Genomic DNA, 19,177 nt, shown 5'->3' on the forward strand with positions numbered 1-19,177 from the left:
ATCCGACCTTTATCAAAGTCGGAAACGCGATGGTACGCATTTATCTTCCTTACACGAGGCATCACAACAACATTTCACCTGGCAATGCCGGTCAACGGTTGTTTGTGTACGAGAAATCGGTTGGAAACTTTCCTTATGTCAGCACGTCGTAGGTGTTGCCACTGCCGCCAACCTTGTGTGAATGCTCTGAAAAGGTAATCATTTGCATATCACAGCATCTTCTTCCTGTCGGTTGAATTTCGCGTCTGTAGCACATCATCTTCGTGGTGTAGCAATTTTAATGGTCAGTAGTGTAAAAGGTAGTTTCCCTAAACAGGTTTTAAAACTTCGTTGAATGTCATTATTTCGATCACAACTTCCTCAAACTGAAAGAAATTTCTCAATGAACACTAGTAATGCTTGCTATCTATCAAATGCACATAATTGTTAATATACAAGTCTCTAACGCTATTGCCCAGCGGCCTTACATACTTTAAAGAAATAAAAGTATGTATTTAATTTGAAGAAATGTAGCAAAACATGCTGACTGAATACGCTTTCTGAATAAATGACGTTGTATAACTTCTCGTTAGCAGCTGTAAAGCGAATGCACGACAGGGTGTGACGTCACCTCCACGGTCTCGGCAGGACAACGGACAGAGCTGTTGGCTGCATGTTTCAAAACTGGTGTGGCTCTGCGAGACAGCTTTACTTGCTTGCCCACGGGCTCTCTGCGGTATAAATTTCTACATGCGCGCTCGCCACCTTTCTTAATTACTTGCAACGAGATGAATGAAACAGGTCTTATTTACACCAACTGAAAGGGTTATTTACGTTTAGTTCACAGTCATGCAAACATGATAAATACTAAATTTTTTTCTTTTGCACAGGTCCCTTTCTGCTCGGATAGTTGAGGAACTTGTTTCATCTATCCTTTCTTTCTACTGGCTACAATCTGTTAGCCAGCTGCATGTGTAATGAGACGACCTTTTTCGTTATTAAAACGGATATATCGAATGAACAATGGTATTTCAGTCGCTTAATCGGGTTGCATTTATTTAAGACTACATTAGTTACTTTTATCGAGGATCTGATTATCCCGGTCGAAATTTAATAAAATCGTTCACATCACGTTTGAAAAGGCAGAATGCACGTTGAATGATACAAGCACTCTCGAGAATAGGACAAATTTGATGACAAAATCGAATGTCAGTGCAGTAAGATAATAATGACTGCAGAAAGGTGTTACTTTCAGAAGCATTAAGTGTGATCAAATGCTATGAAGACTTACTTTAACTATTGGCCGCACTTTTTTTTTTTTTTTACTGTTATCAACGATGAACTATTGATAAAGGTAAATACTGCATCCACCAAAGAATGAATAATCGACATTGACATTAAATACGAATAATAACATAGGGCACACGTTTATTATACTTAGTTACCTATAGCCTCAACTGAAGTAACTTCGAGTATGCGACAATTATATTTAAAATTTTAAGCTGCTCTGAATTTTGGTGGTTGTAACAGAATAGCGTTGTAGTGTCTCATAGTCAAGGAGCGTGGAGCCATTTTAGTAGGTAATTTAAAACTTTCTTCTCCAGGAGTTTAGAACAAGGTGTGTAGCTGGGCAATAGTTAAGTAGTACATCTAGTTATTACCATATGGACAGGAGCCCAAATCGAAACGTACGTTAGCTTCATATATCGCAAACAGCGACGTCTATTGTGATCGGCAGCACAAAACGCAATAATCGTAGCAGCTGAACCGGCTAGGAATCTACCAGATATATTGCCGATAACATAATGATACTGTCCAGCCATTCCTGTTAGAATGAATTTCACTTAACCAAGGCCAATAATACGCCTTCATTCGTAGTACACACTGAAACCTTCCACGGTTTAAGTCTACTCTCCAGGACTTAGTCGTACAGTGCACATTCCCTCTCCTTCATCTGCCACAATTTGTACAAAATTGATATCTGCGTCCAGAGCACCGTACCGGTTGATTGTAATTGAAGTGCAGCTACTCACAGGGGCCCAGTGTGGCCTGAGATTATCGTATGGCAGTGAAACTTTGGCAGATAGACTGGTGTTTTAACGCGAAATTAATTTACGCTGGAAAAACATTAGTTCCAAATTTGGCCGCCAGGTACAAATGTGGTACTGTGAATGCAAGAAAGACTTATAGATATGTTTCCGTATGTAATGGATTAGGAAAGGTACGTGGTCAGGAAAGGTCAAATAAGTGGGAAAGGCATAATGTTTATTTTATTATTAACCGCCATTTACAGAATTTGTTCAATAAGAGCACTGGAAACGTCAACGACACAGTGCCAGATTTTCCGCCTGGTGGTGAAACTGGAAACACATTTTTTTCCGGAGTAAATCGACTCCGCATTAACATATTAGCACATCTTCCGAGTTTCACTGATATATAATGCTTATAGCCTACGTCGGACGTCCGTGAGTACTGAATTTTAATTGTTACCATCCGGTACATGCTAATAGTGAATATTCATTGCCTTATACAAGGTGAACCCGAGCTCACCGAGAAAAAGTCGGAGGCTGTTCAGCAACATTTACTATTGTTGTGTGCGGGATCCGTCATCTCCGGTCGTTCATTACATGTTAGTAATGATATTTATTTATTTATCGTATAGCTTTACCAGTGCAAGTGCGGTATTGACATCGTAAATTTACATAAGACGTAAATACAAATATACATATACATACATATATAATAATAGTATAAATTTCTTGCTAGTTAGTTCCAACTGTTTCTTGAAGGTAAGTGGCCTGTGAAGAGTTATGCCTAAATATTTGGTTCAAAAAATGGTTCAAATGGCTCTGAGCACTATGGGACTCAACTGCTGAGGTCATTAGTCCCCTAGAACTTAGAACTAGTTAAACCTAAGGACATCACAAACATCCATGCCCGAGGCAGGATTCGAACCTGCGACCGTAGCGGTCTTGCGGTTCCAGACTGCAGCGCCTTTAACCGCACGGCCACTTCGGCCGGCCCTAAATATTTGGAAAATTTGTTATGTTTAATTCGTTTTACGCAGAAAGTAATATTTAGTTCTCTGTCTGCTAGTCTGTTATTTAAATGGAAAGCGCAGGTCTCTGTTTTATTTGGGTTCCGGCACAGTCTCCATTTTTTGTAGTGCTGGTTTAGTACTTCTAGGTCAGCTGTTAGAGTTCTTTCACCATCTTCTAGCCATTTGCTTTGAGTAGCTATAGCCATGGCATCAGCGTAGCAAAACTTACTTGACTCAGTGTCTATCATGTCACTGATGTAAACATTAAAAAGCAGTGGAGCCAATACAGATCCTTGGGGGAGTCCGTTTTTTATACTTTTTGACTTGCTGCTTTGTGACCCATGTTTACTTTGAAATATCGGACTTCCAGCATTTTTTCCAATAGGTTTCTCAATTTCATGCATGGAATCATGATGGCAAATTTCAGGATAAGACCATCTATCCATACCGTATCGTAAGCTGCACTGAGGTCGACAAAGACTGCTGATGTTTTCAGACCTTTTTGGAATCCCGATTCTATGTATGATGTGAGGGCTAATACTTGTTTTCAGTGCTGATTATGATGCTGATAATGATTCGATAACGTGCTGTGGAGTAGAGAAACAGGCTTCACGTTCGTGATCAGCACAGTCGATTTAGTAATAAATTTATATCCTATTAACGTGTCTTGATTTTTCTTTAGCCTTCCTTCCAGTATCAACCACAACGTCAGAATTGCCTCTCTGGTGCCATTACCTTCCGTAAAGCCAAACTAATCGTCACCTAACACCATCCTCAGTTTTCTTTTCCATTCTTCTGTATATTATTCTCGTCATAAACTTTAATACATGAGCCGTTAAGCTGATTGTACGGTAATTCTGGCACTTGTCAGCGCTTGCCGACCTCGGTATTGTGTAGATGATATTTTTCCGAAAGTAAGATGGTATGTCGCAATACACATAAATTCTACACACCAACGTGAATAGTCGTTATGCTGCCACTTCCCCCAATGATTTAAGAAATTCTGACGGAATGTTATCTATCCCTTCTGCCTTATTTCATCTTAAGTTCTCCAAAACTCTCGTAAATTCTGATCCTAATATTGATTCATCTATCTCTTGGAAATAGAATCCTATTTCCTCTTCTATCACTTCAGATAAATCTTCCCCCTGATACAGACTTTCAATGTACTCTTTCCACCTACCTACTCTCTCCTCTGCATTTGACAGTGGAATAGCTGTTGCACTCCTAATGTTTACCACCCCTGCTTTTAATTTCACCGAAGGTTGTTCCGACTTTCCCATTTGCTGAGTCAGTCCTTCCCACAATCATTTCTTTTTCGATTTCTTCACATTTTTCATGGAGTCAGTCCTTCTTGGATTCCCTGCACATCCTGTTTATTTCAATCCTCAGCGACTTGTATTTCTGTATTCCTGAATTTTCCTGATCATTTTTGTCCTTCCTTCTTTTATCGATCAACTGAAGGATTTCTTCTGTTACCCATGGTTTCTTCACAGTTACCTTCTTTGTGCCTGCCGCGGTGGCCGAGCGGTCCAAGGTGCTTCAGTCGGGAGTGCGCGACTGCTACGGTCAATGGTTCGAATCCTGCCTCGGGCATGGATATGTGTAATGTCCTTAGGTTAGTTGGGTTTAAGTAGTTCTACGGTCTAGGGGACTGATGACCTCAGATATTAAGTCCCATAGTGTTCAGAGCCATTTGAAGCATTTTGAACCTTCTTTGTACCGACGGTTTTCTTTCCCAGTTCTGTGATTTCCCTTTTTAGAGATCTCCATTCCTCTTGAACTGGCCGGCCGCTGTGGCCAAGCGGTTCTAGGCGCTTCAGTCTGGAACCGCGCGACTGCTACGGTCGGGGGTTCGAATCCTGCCTCAGGCTTGGATGTGTGTGATGTCCTTAGGTTAGTTAAGTTCAAGTAGTTCTAAGTTGTAGGAGACTGATGACCTCAGAAGTTAAGTCCCATAGTGCACAGAGCCATTTGAGCCTCTTGAACTATACTGCCTAATGAGCTATTCCTTATTGCTGTATCTCGTCACTCCTTAGTTCTTTGTAATCCACTTTCTTGAAAATTGATTCTCTTAAACTTCAGTCTACTCTTCGTCACTATTACATTGCGATCTGAATCTGTATTTTATATTGGGTATGCTTTGCAATCCAATGTCTGATTTCGGTTCAAATGGTTCAAATGGCTCTTAGCACTATGGGACCTAACATCTGAGGTCATCAGTCCCCTAGAACTTAGGACTCCTTAAACCTAACTAACCTAAGAACATCACACACATCCATGCCCAAGGCAGGGTTCGAACCTGCGACCGTAGCTGTCGCGCGGATCCCGACTGAAGCGCCTAGAACCGCTCGGCCATAACAGCCGGCTCTGATTTCGGAATCTCTGCCTGATCATTATGTACTGCAACTGAAACCTTCCCGAATCACCAGGCCTTTTCCAACTATACCTCATCCTCTTGTGATTCTTGAACAGAGTATTACCTATTACCAGTTGAAATTTGTTACAGAACTCAGTTAGTCTTTCTCCTCTGTCACTCCTTGTCGCAAGGCCATATTCTCCTGTAACATTTCTTCCACTACTTCCCCTACAACTGCATTCCAATCCCCCGTGTCTATTAGATTCTCATTTCCCTTTAGGTACTGTATTACCCTTTCGATATCTTCATATACTCTTTCTGTCTCTTCATCTCCAGCCTGCGACGCCTGCATGTATACCTGAAGTATAGTTGTCGATGTTCGTTTGCTGTCGATTCTGGTAAGAACAACCTTATCACTGATCTGTTCAAAGTAACTCACTCTCTGCCCTACCTCGGACCAGAAATCCTTATCTTTATTCCATTTCACTTCACTGACCCGTACTATACTAGGCTGAGCCTTTGCACCACCACCGAGCGAGGTGGTGCAGTGGTACATTGGACTCGCATTCGGGAGGACGACGGTTCAAACCCGCTTCCGGCCATCCTGATTTAGGCTTCAGGCTTCGCTCTTTCGTCTCTTCTCCCCAAATCAACCTCCCCCCCCCCCCCCCCCCCGCAACCTTTGCATCTCCCTTTTCAGATTTTCTAGCTTCCCTACCACGTTCAAGCTTCAGATATTCCACGCCTCGATTCGTAGAACGTTATCATTTCGTTTCGTACTCAATCTTTTTGTCACCGTCATCTCCCCGTTAGCAGTCCTCTCCAAGAGATTCGAATGGGGGACTACTCCGGAATCTTTTGCCGATAGAGGGATCGTCATGACACTTCTCCAGATACAGACCACACATACACCTTATGTGTCTTTAATGCAGTGGTTTCCAGTGCCATATGCATTCTCACGTCATTGATCATTGCTGATTCTTCCGCCTTTAGGGGCAGATTCCCATCCAAAGGACAAGAATTTGCCCTGAAGCTCTATTCACTCCTCCGCCCCCTTTGATAAGGCCATTGGCAGAATGAAGGTTGCTTCTTATACCGGAAGTATTCGGCTACCAATGCTGATTATTAATCAAAATTGAAGCGGTGACGGGTTTTGAACCCGGGACCGAGGACGTTCTGATTATTGATCAAACATGCTGCTGCTAGATCACGAGGACATGATGAGCTGTGTTACTGACCGAATTAAAAAATCCAAAAAACTTTAATAATCTACTCATTAAGCAGTGTAATTGTGTTCAGTGCTTAACATGGTAAGACAAGTATTACAATGAGGAACTGCGTGTGTGACTTGTGGCATCATAACTCATAACGCGCAAATTACTCAAAATAAACTTATAGAGTATTTAAGAATGAGAACACTTAGTGATTTGTAACAAACTTTACACATCATTTCAAACTTCTACAAAACCTTCTTCCGCTGACAACCCCGACCATATGATAAGTGGACGAAAGATTAGCGCTTGCTGCATTTTCCATTTTCACACAATAAAACTGGTGTATCAGACATGATGATTTGATTTATTACTTCTTTACTACAAACGCTATCCAGAACACATTTTTCAGACAGGAAACACATATACCACTGAAAGTATCTCTAAAATACACAGTTCGACATATATGATGTCATAAACATTGAGATCCCCGGAAAACAAATTTTTGCTTAAAACTGAGTGCAGGTACATTTTTTCATGCTGGGACCACTTAGCAACTTCCAGCGAATTTTAAACATAATTCCAAATGTTTTGCAAACTTTTTCTTTCTTACATGCTTAACGTCAATCATTCAACACAGAACAGAAGAAAGGCCAGAATTGGCCGTAGTGTTATCTATCTTTTTCTAGATTTCTACTGACAGTGCAGCTGTCATTAATGCTCTGAATACAAATGAAACATGTATCAGACATAGAAACAGTACACTTATCATGCCCCATGTCACAACTGTAAACAATTACAACTTCACAGTTAAATACCGTTACGTAGACTGAACGTAATGATAACGACACATTTTCCAGTCCCACTCAGGCATGTACAAGCGTTAGTCCAACTGATGCCACTGTTTCCTGGTCCCTACTGCTAACTTTGGTTTACGTCATACTGGATAGCAAACGTCCTCTAAAATAACTGGTTAAGCTAAAAACTTTCTATACATGACTGCTTATAACGCCATGTAAATGTGGAACTAGGACATGTCTTTTCTGACATGTCGTTTGATCAATATGCTGTTTCTGCTCCTGATTCTTGTATTATTTATAGTTATAGCCTCTATGACAGCTGCACTGTCAGCTGAAATCTAGATCTCCACTGTAATAAAAAAGACAGATGAAATCACCACCGAAGCTGAACTTCTTTCTGTCCTAGGTTACATCATGGTCGTGGGCACAGCCATTCCCATAGAATCGAACACGATGTTTTAACACATTAACTCATTTGTAAAATAATCTGAAATCTGAAGCTGTTCTATTCATGTGCTTTGAACTTTCTAAAGGATCAGTGATGAGGGCATACTAGTACAAGTTGAAGAGGACTGTCGCTGACTTAGCGTCACAGATTCAGCGGCCTCTGCTGTAGCTCCAGAGCCCAATAGTGGTAGTAGTCGTCCCCGCATCTGGCGTGCCAATACTGCATGGAGATAAGCCACACCCCAACCGCTGGGCGTCCATCGCCTTTGACAGGGGAACTGCCGATAAAGGGGGAAGGGGGAAGGCCTTGGGAGAGGACACAGCGGAAGGAGAAAACTGTCCCTTTCGTGTGAGCGCTCTGCCGTGCCGACCACTAGCAGCATTCAGAAGAAATACCTCTCCTTACAGCCGCCTAGAGACGATAGAAACAAGGTGTAAAACATTTCCACTACAATTCATACAAGTTTCAGATGCCTAGCGCATGCTTTTGTCAAGAATTATAAAGGCTGACTTTACTATCAAAAAATTCTTCCTTTGGAACTCACGGAATCATTTGTCCCAAACGTCTCTGAATATCAGTGGGAATGTTATGCAGACAGGTTTACTTTACAACAGTGATAGATAACTGCACCAGACGTAACTGGTAGCGCCACGTCTTGTTGCCTGTGATGACTGCTTTGCAGAAAAGGGAGATCTAGGGTACACGCATCACAGAAACCTCCTTCTGTTTTCATTCGTGTTGCTTTCTGCTCACCAGAGAGTTCGTGCCCCATTTATCGACAACGGATTCTCGAATTGCTCAAGTACACTGACGGAAAGAAAAATCAGGGCACTAAGAAGGAGTTGTGCGCCATAAACGTAATTTGGTAGGTATGTTTCTACATCTTAAAGATGATGTCTATTCAAATTTCGCGAAAGAGTGGCTCTAGTAGCATCACTTCTTCTTCTTCCTCTTCTTTATCGTCGCCTTGTCCCACGTCACGTAGGGTCGGAGTTGCTATTCTGGATCCTTCTCCTCCATAGTTCTCTATCCATTGCCTCTTCCTTCTTCCATCCTTTCTCCCTTAGGTCCCCGGATATCTTATCCTTCCACCTCATCTTCGGTCTTGCTCTCCTTCTCGCTCCTTCAATCTTTATATCTTCAACTCTGTTTCCGATACACTCTTCCCCTTTTCTCTGTAAGTGTCCGTACCACCTTAGTCTGCTCTCTTGTGTCTTTTTCCCCATGGGTCCCACTTTCACAGCTCCTCTAACAAATTCATTTCTAATCCTGTCCTTCCTTGTTACCCCACACATCCACCTCAGCATCATCTTTTCCGACACTTCCATCTTCCTTTTCTGGGCCACTGTGATTGGCCATGTCTCTGTCCCACATATCATAGCAGGCCTTACCATCGACTTGTACACTTTCCCTTTCAACCCAATGCTCACCTTCTTGTCACACAGCACTGCACTCGATTTCCTCCAGTTGTTCCAACCGCAATTTATTCGGTGTTGTATTTCGCTTTCCCTGTCCTCCGTCCCTCTGTATATACGACCCTAGGTATTTAAATTTGCAGACCGATTTCAGCTCATCATCCAGGATCTTACAAGACCTCATATGCACATCCTTCAGTGCTAAATATTCTGACTTCGTTCTGCTAATTTTCATCCCTCTTCCTTCTAGTGCCTTCCTCCAATCCTCCAGCTTTTCCTCAAGTCTGTCGATGCTCTGCTCACAAAGAACCACATCGTCCGCAAACATCATATTCCACGGTGCTTCCTTCTTCACATCTTTCACCAGCACATCCATAATCAGGTCAAAGGTGTAGGCGCTAAGCGCAGACCCTTGATGTAACCCTACTTTTACTGGAAACTCCTTTGTCATGCCCACACTACTTCTCACCTGTGTCATTGCTCCTCCGTACATTTCCTTCACTAACCTCACATACTTCTCTGGCACGCAATGCTCTCTCATGCTTCTCCATGTTTCGTCCCTTGGCACTCTGTCATACGCTTTCTCCAAATCACTGAAGCCATATGTAGATCGGCTTGTAGCTCCCCGTGTCTCTCCACTATCCGCCTTAAAGTATGTATTGCATCAGTCGCTCTTCTTCTAGGCATGAACCCAAACTGTTCTTCACGCACCACAGTCTCCTTGCGTAATCTTGCTTCTATAACTCTTTACCAAATTTTCATTGTGTGTGCCGTCAGTTTAATACCTCTATAGTTACTGCAGTCCTGCACATCTCCTTTCCCCTTTAATATTGGGAACAGTACACTAGTTCTCCAGTCGTCTGGCATCTCCTCCTGTCGCCAAATCTTCTTCATTATATCGCAAAGAAGCTCAATTCCCTTTTTACCGAGACACTTCCCTAGCTGAACGGGAATCTGGTCTGGGCCAACTGCCTTCCCATTTTTCATCTTTTCAATTGCCCATTCGACTTCATCTCTACTTATATCCATTGTTAATCCTTCGTTTACCCCTCCTTCCTCAGTTGGCTCTAGTAGCATCGCTATGGGGTTGCGAATCAGGTTTGCTTTAACGACACGCTGTAACGGTCGTGATCGACAGTTACCTTTGAGGATGGACGGGGTGAATTTATGCCAGTCAAGAATCCCTTTAACGTGACAAGGATACCATCATCAGCACATTACTGAGTGTGAATGAGGTCGAGATAAAAGAAGCTGGATGTTCCTTCTGTGATATTGCAGAAAGATTTGGCCGAAATGTAGTCACTGGAATGTAGTCAGTGTACATGACTGCTGGCAGCTGCCATCACAAGAATGTACGGTCGCAAGAAGACCGGGATCCAGGCGGCCTGTTGGCACTACAAATAGGGAAGACCGTCGTGTTCAGCGTGTGGCTCTGACGCACTGCACTACATCTACAGCAGCTATCTGAGCAGAAGTTTTCACCACACTGACACAGCGAACTGTTACAAATTGGTTACTTAAAGGACATGTCCTAGTCAGACGCCCTGTACCGTACATTCCACTGACACCAAACCACAGCTATCTGCAGTTCCAGTGGTATCAAGCGAGAGTTCATTGGAGGGCAAGATGGAGGTTTGTTGTGTTTTCTGATGGAAGCTGGTCCTGTCTCGCAGCTAGTGACGGAAGTGTGTTAGTTAGGAGACCATTTGAAGGCCTGCAATCAACATGTCCCTGTGCTACACACTACATATCGTGTTTGGTGAGAGTTCGTATGACAGCAGGCGCACTATCGTGGCTATCCCACCCACCCTGACTGCAAAATTATACGTCAGTCCAGGGAATCGACCTTTATGCGGCCATTCATGAACAGAAATCCAGATGCTGTTTTCCAACAGGATAACACTCGTCCATACACCGCTGTTGTAACCTAACATGCCCTGCAGAGTATGGATATGTAGCCTTGACCTCCTCGATCACCAGATTTGTCTCCAGTCGAGCACTTACGGGCACATAATTGGATGACAACTACAGCGTCATCCACAACCAGCATTAACTGTCGCTCTATTGACCGACCAACTGCAACAAGCGTCGAACTCCATCCCAAACTGACATCCGGAACCTGTACAACACAGTGCATGTAGGTTTGTATTCAACATGGTGGCGGTTACACGGGTTGTCAATGTACCAGCATTTCACTACGACGGTTTATCTCACGCTTTCATTAACCTGTGATCTTGCAAAGTCAGTCACTTAAATATGTTACCTAGAAAAATGTGTTCCCGAAATTTGATTATTCTAAAATAATTATTTTTCGCTGCTGTGATTTTTTTCCGTCAGTATTCCTCCAAGAACTACTTTCAGTACAGTGGCCGAATTAATAGATATTCGATCTTATTTGAAGATTTACCGCTAATAATTCTTCATGCCTGCAAACCACAGAAGAAAGAGGAGAATGGTAAGGGCGAAATGATAGTGACACGCATCATAAAGTCGCAACGATTTCAAAAAAATGTATTACGCAGGAATTTAAGAAATTGCATTTGATCGCTGTCTGTCTTGTTCTATGAAAGCCACTTCCGCGGTTGAATATTATCACTGCATATTTCCCGTCTATTCTTTCTTCCATGCCTGCTGCCCCTCAAGGAGTGTCGTTACGAGAAGATTTCCATACATTACTCCTGTAACACGCGTTTATAGTATAAAGATGGGCAACAGATAACGCGGGGTCGCAAGCATGAATGGGAAACGGGGGGTTATAGACATGAGCTTAAACAATGGATTTTTCATTTCATTTGCACCTCTTCATGACGATAATTCTTTCTCCCTTATTCAGTATTTGTAACAAGAAAGCCAAATTTGAGTTGGTTAGGGTATGGTACGACATCGTAATTTCAAGGACTTTTGTCAACTTTGAACTACAATTTTAATATGTCGGCTAAGCATACGAGGGTCAACCTGAATAAAACAGATAATAAATTATCCATAAAAAGTAACTCACCTCCTGCAGAGGTCGACTGAAATTATGGTCTAACATACGACAAACCAGAGAGGCTTTACTCTTATTACTCTCTGTATCTCATAAAAAGGTGTGTATGCTCGTTCAACATCTCTTCCTAAATCACTGGATCGATGTCATCCAAACTTAGTACAGATATAACTTGCTATATGTTAAACAGCACTTGTTCGGGTAAGAACCACCTGTCTCTCAAAGAGGTTGAGGTAGAGTGAAAAATAATCGTAACGCATCACTCGCAGATAGGCAGATTTTATTCGTCATTTGCCGGCCGGAGTGGCCGTGCGGTTCTAGGCGCTACAGTCCGGAACCGAGCGACCGCTACGGTGGCAGGTTCGAATCCTGCCTCGGACATGGATGTGTGTGATGTCCTTAGGTTAGTTAGGTTTAATTAGTTCTAAGTTCTAGGTGACTGGTGACCTCAGAAGTTAAGTCGCATAGTGCTCAGAGCCATTTTAGTCGTCATTTATTTGAAAATGAGAGCACTTAGCGATTAGCAACAAACATTACACGCAATTTCAACCTTTAAGAAATTTTTTCTCGCTGACATCTCCGCGAAATGACGGAGATAAGAAATTTGATCGCTTACTGCAGTTCAAATGGCTCTGAGTACTATGGGACATAACTGCTGAGGTCATCAGTCCCCTAGAACTTAGAACTACTTAAGCGTAACTAACCTAAGACATCACACACATCCGTGCCCGAGGCAAGATTCGAACCTGCGACCGTAGCGCCTAGAACCACTTACTACAGTTTCACTGTTCATGCAGTAAAACTTCTGCATTAGGCATGAGGTTTTAATTTATTTGTTTGTGACTACCTACTCTATTCGTTATCATTTTGCATATAGTACCCATGTGTACCACTAAGTTTGCCAGCACAATTATGTCATTGTGCGACATTTGTTTCAGGATATACGATATCTTAAAAAATAAAACTAGGGTTTCTGAAAACAGAGCGCAAATTACCGAGACTAAACAGAACGAGTGTTTGATGAAGATAGGACTTAGCGACCTCCAACAAATCTTAAACAGAATTTCAAAACTTCTCTAAACTTGTTCTTGCTTAAAGCTTAACGTCGGACATTTTAAACATTAAGCCATTTAAAAGGTGAAACGAAATTAGAAGCTGTTTTATAGAGGGGAGATCAATTATTTAAAGGATCGATGGTTTACTGATTACTTAGTTTCTGGAAAGAAGCATTGTTACAAGTATGAAATGCAATTTGTGTCTTACTTGTACTGCTCAGTTTGTCAAGTTTATCGTTAGAATTACCACTGCAGCGGCGCAGTAATTTTGATTCGGGGCCTAAGATCAACTCACATACTCTCTAGAGTCCTATGGTGTCAAACAGCAGAAAGTTAGACATACATGCGTGCAACGTATGTCAGATTCGCAGAAGTTCGTGATCTCCTTGTAAATAACATGATCGATTTGAGTCAGACTTGGTACACATGTTACTTACTATCAGGAAAGAAATGCTGTTGGGTACAAATTTCCAGTTTCCTCTAGGGTGGTTGGGAGTGAAAACGGTATAGTGGAAAGTGAAAGGACAAGAGGAGGAAGGGAATAGACAGAAGGTTGATGAGGAGAAAGACAGGCAGTGACGGAAGGGGGACATTGGACATAGAGATGGGGAGGAGGAGATGGCCAAATGCGCAAGGAGAAGATGGACAGAGAGATGTGTAGAACTATGTGGACGACAGAGTTGAGTGGAAGAGGACAGCAACAGTGGCACACGGAAAGACGACAGAGACAGCGGCAGTAAGTAGAGAAAGAGGCCAGGAAGTGGCGAATAGAGAGTGGAAGAAGGAGGAGCTAGATAGATAGAGGGGGAGGGAGGAGAGGGATAGAGAGACGAGGAAGGAGGAGATGCCCCGGAATAAATAAATTGCCTGGCAACGCCGGGTTTTTCACTGGTTGTCAATAGAGTTAAGCCATCGATACGAGAAAGTAAATAATAGGATTGCATTACCTAATGTACAAGAGACAGAAGGATATGTAAAAAACAAAAATTCGAATGGGAAAACTGGAATAATAACAAGCAGAACGCCAGGCATTTTGGGGAAGAAAAATGTTTGGGGTTAGATAAGAGGCACCCAGGAACCTCTGGCCAACGTATCAGTCAGACAACGAAAGCTCTCCTTGGGGTACCCATTTCAAGCTAGTAGAACTAGCGTGTTATGCTACACATTACAGTAACCTTCGTGTTTCCAGACAAACCCAATCACATTATGAAGCAGCCCTGTTTCAGCACATAGAGTGATAAAGCACTAGTTGAATACGCCCGTCTTCGACTCTTGGAAAGGCATGTTACCGTAACATACAACTAACCTCAAGCGTCAGCAGCACGTAATACTCACAGTGACAGCCATTCAGTTTGAGACGGTTCCAGTATCACATGAAACTTACGTCTCGTGAAACAAACACAATAAAATACTTACTGCATGGGAAAAATAATATTAGTGGGCTAAAAAGCGGCAAATGTGTTAGAGGAACACTCTCAGCAAGACTGGAAGAAGAAGAGCAAGAAGGAGAACAAAAGGAGCACTAATACGACCACTTTGCAAGTGCTGTCAACAAATGTTCTGGGATGTCCATCGGTCGTGGATGTCGAGCGACATCTGTGCGAGCATTGTCCCCTGAGATAGCTTTAGTCCTCGACCACTACTACACAGTATTTGAGTGATACCCATTTGGCGAAGGAACAACGTCTCGTGGATTGCATTTACTTGAATCAGTATCAGCCCCCAAGTCCGAGCTTATGGAAGAAACTGATTTAAGCAAAAACAGTTAAAAATTCTGGAAACTTCTCAGACGTCTGAATAACGATTCAGCTAGCACGACCCTCCATGCAAACATAACAGCCAACGATGTTGCCCATCAACTGTTAATAATTGGGAAATACAACAACCGAAATATGAAGCCGAAACACGATGACATGCGTACTTCTGTTACCAACCTGTCTAGACTTTTCTGTTTGGAAGAGCTGCAGAGCTCTATTAGCAAGTGTAAAACGGAAAGCTGCTGGGGTGGACGATTTAGGAAAGAGCAAATTAGGCGTTTCGGGCCTGCAAACATCAAAATGGAGTTTTTAATAATTGCTTATGCTCTAGAAGGATCGGTAAAACCTGGAGGTAAGCTTATGTCATTGCTGTCCTTAAACCCGGTAAAGAGAACAATTTCCGAAGAGTTACCGTCCGATATCTCTTCTTTGCCAACTCTATAAAACCCTGAAGGGAATGATTTTGAAGCGCTTAACAGAAGCAATTGACTCCGCGCTCAAACGTCAATGGTTTTAGACCTGCTGAAAGCTGCACTTCACACATCCTCGGTGTTACCCAGTATATCAAAGATGGTTTTGATTCACGTATGATCATCGGTGTGTTCTTTGTTGATCTATCTGCTGCGTACGACAATGTAAACCACAAATTACTAGTGATCAAATTCTTCGACGTCACTAATGACTCTATTTTAACCACCTTATTTGCCACCTTCCTTAGCAACAGGAGATTCTTCGTAGAGTTTCAATGATGGTGCAGTAGATGGAGACTAAAGAGAAACGAGCTACCTCAAGGCAATGTTCTGGCCCCTATAATCCTTAATAAATTTACGAAAGACTATCCACTTCCACTGTACACCAAAAGTTTTCTGTACGGGAATCACCTTCCGTTGGCCACCCAGGGAAAGGATTTCCATGATCTTAAAATAATCTGTCTGTGACATTGGATGAACTAGGACAGCTCTACACAAATAATAACTCAAGGCCTAATCCTACCAAAACGCAAGTCTGTGCTTCCCTCTTAAAGCGCCGACAGGCCAACCAATAACTAAATATTTCATGAAATGGCACTCGGATCGAACATTTATTTTCCCCAAATGACGTTGGGGTGACCTTACACTGAACCTTAAAATTTAAAACGCTTGCAGTTACACCAAAATGAAAGTACCCACACGGAATACTATCATATGGAAACTAAGGGGATCCAACTGTGGTGCACGACCAGCCACTATCCAGACTTCTGGACTGGCGTTGTGCTATTCTGCAGGCGAATATGCAGAGCCAGTCTTGCAAAATTCTTGCCAAGCTAGGCAGTGGAACACCGCTCTGAACGAGAGGTGTCACGTAATTACTGAATATCTGAGACCAACTAAAGTGGAACAGCTTCATGTTCTAACACGCATAGCTCCGCCTGACATCAGGTGTGTAGTAGCTGCCCAAGTAGAAGGATATAGAGTTTTGAACTGCGATATTCACCCGCTGTTTGGCCTCGCGCTAGCAGCACCACGTTGGTTTCCAGAAGAAGTTTTGTAAGAGTATTTCAACGACAGCAGTACAAACCAAAGGCCAAATGTGTGGAAAAAATGAGTAGGAAATGCTCCTTTAGACCGGAGAAAACCTAAGGAAGAATTACCTCCAGGTTGCAATGCGAACTGGTGTATTTCAAAATCCCTCAACAGATTGCGAACTATTCTTGGGTGCCGCAAATCTTGAGAAGTGGGGATACGCTAGTGGATACTCGAACTGTGAGTGTGGGAAGGAGCAGACAGTGTCTCGCCTGCGCAGCTGCCATTTGTGACCGTCATCATGCACCGAAGATCTAATGCTTGCCAACTCTAATGCCTTGGACGTGGCTCATTTTTGGACGAAACAATTTTATTTAACGTTTGCAGTTCGTCTACCTTTATATGTTTTTATTGTTTAATCATAAGAAATACTTACAGCTGTATACTAACTCTAGAGCGTCACAGTGATTTACTGGGTGAAAGTGATATCATTACTGTCATGCTTAAATGAATTAATGTCAATGGTCCACGCACCTACCTTTACAACTGTTGAGCGTTCTGTTACCTATCTTGTAATTGATACCTTTGACAAAAAAAGAGAAACTCCTCATTATCCAATTTTTCGTGCATGGGAGAGTGTTCTACGTAGAAGATAATGTACCTACGAGCATATTACGTTCCTTGGACGTTCCTTCAGTCTAGCGATTGATGTTAGAATCACTTGAATAAATGCGCACTAGAGAGCAGTTTTCGCAATTTCCTACAGTTTTTGTCGCTGACAGACATGAGGCTGCGCTATATACAGCATTTGTGAGTATTTAGAGCTCTACACATTTAATTGCTGTGTAGTGTATTGAAACTATTTGCAATATATTATTAATTCTTCAGCTATAGGATTTTGTGGTAAGTTTATTTCATATATTTTTAAAAAATTGTCATACAGCGTGTGGCCAATAATGTCATATTTAACCGGTCTTGCACCATCTTGTAAGTTGAAACAGAAAGTCTTCTTCACTGTGGAATACAGGATATTTGGAGATCTCCGAAATGCAAATCTGTGTTAGATTTTTAGCTTCTTTTTAAAAATGTATTTATTTTGTTAGTGATTTTTGACAGTACTTCTGCTTAAGCTGATTTAACTACTGAAACTGGTGTGTAGTAGAGTAATAGTGTAACAGATAAATTACTAAATACAAAATTGACAAGATTTTTCCGATTTCATCGCTTCAACAGAATATTTGTTCCTGAGTACATGACCATGTTGTACTTTGGAAAATGTTTCTATATTTGGAGAAATCTTGTTTAATGGATGAATTTCTATAACTTCTGAAAAAGACTGCCGTACATTAAGAGTGAATGTCGTCATTTAAAAATGGAACAAGAAAATATATCAAACATCTGTTACAGACTAGAGGCGGAAGTCTTAAACAGGTCCCAAGGTACAACACCCTCCCCTGCTGTTCAGCTGAACAAACTCTAAGCTTTTGATGCTACTTGCTCTACATTAAAAAATGCGTATATATTTTCGGTAAATGTTTCCAGTAGTACTGCAATGTACTACCTGCTACACTTTGTTTAGATTTGACATAGAACGGGTAAGTGCCCTACTCTCTGTCTCAAGAGCCACAGTCCCTTATGAATAAGGTTATAATAATGACGCGACGCCCATTATTTAATGACATCATACTGGTGAGAATATTAAAAACTGCAAGATAGCGGATGGCAAGAAATTAGGCTGGTCGTAGGTTGTGTTCCAAAACTGAACATCAAAGAGACAGAAGTGATGACAATTTCTGCAGAGCCTGACCATCATTTTGCAGGACAATGCTCAAGTACGTACAGTGCTAGCTGTTACTGATTTGTTTGAGTGATGGCGCTGCTAAGTGCTATACCACCTACTGCACTCCCCTGACTTAAGCGATCGTGAGTTCAAATTCATTTCTAAACTGAAGGAAACACTTCACGGCATTCGCTTCAGAACTGCTACAAATTCGTCGGGCAATAGACCGCGCCGCTCGAACTGTCTACACAACTGGCACTGCTATGAGTATCCTGCGACATCCATATCGCTGGCAACAGTTATATACAATGATAGTGACTACTTTGAAGGTCAGTACAACTTTGAAACACGTATCTATTTTGTGCGAGCTGCAAATAAATAGTTGGCACTATTAATGTTCCAACCCTCGTAAAATTGTAAAGATCTAGCCATCTTTCAATAAACTTCTGCATATTCTATGATAGTTGGGTTTCTGTGTATGTAATAGTCGATTTTTCATCTGTATCACCAGACACCTGGGGAAGCTAGCATTTAGACAGAGCAGGGGACGGGAGCACAGATGTCCGTCTGTCTTGTTGTTGTTGTGGTCTTCAGTCCTGAGACTGGTTTGATGCAGCTCTCCATGCTACTCTATCCTGTGCAAGCTTTTTCATCTCCCAGTACCTACTGCAACCTACATCCTTCTGAATCTGCTTAGTGTATTCATCTCTTGGTCTCCCTCTACGATTTTTACCCTCCACGCTCCCCTCCAATACTAAATTGGTGATCCCTTGGTGCCTCAGAACATGTCCTACCAACCGATCCCTTCTTCTGGTCAAGTTGTGCCACAAACTTCTCTTCTCCCC

At 42.1% G+C, this 19,177-nt stretch overlaps 1 protein-coding gene across 1 annotated transcript; it reads right to left on the bottom strand.

Annotated features, from left to right (window-relative positions):
- Positions 1 to 9,274: 9,274 nt before the first annotated feature.
- LOC124593769 lies at positions 9,275 to 9,793 on the bottom strand. The gene has a single exon (XM_047132118.1). It carries the CDS (start codon positions 9,791 to 9,793, stop codon positions 9,275 to 9,277), a length of 519 nt encoding a protein of 172 aa, XP_046988074.1.
- Positions 9,794 to 19,177: the final 9,384 nt, after the last annotated feature.

The sequence above is a fragment of the Schistocerca americana genome, chromosome 2 (assembly GCF_021461395.2).
Source record: "Schistocerca americana isolate TAMUIC-IGC-003095 chromosome 2, iqSchAmer2.1, whole genome shotgun sequence".
NCBI lineage: Eukaryota > Metazoa > Arthropoda > Insecta > Orthoptera > Acrididae > Schistocerca > Schistocerca americana.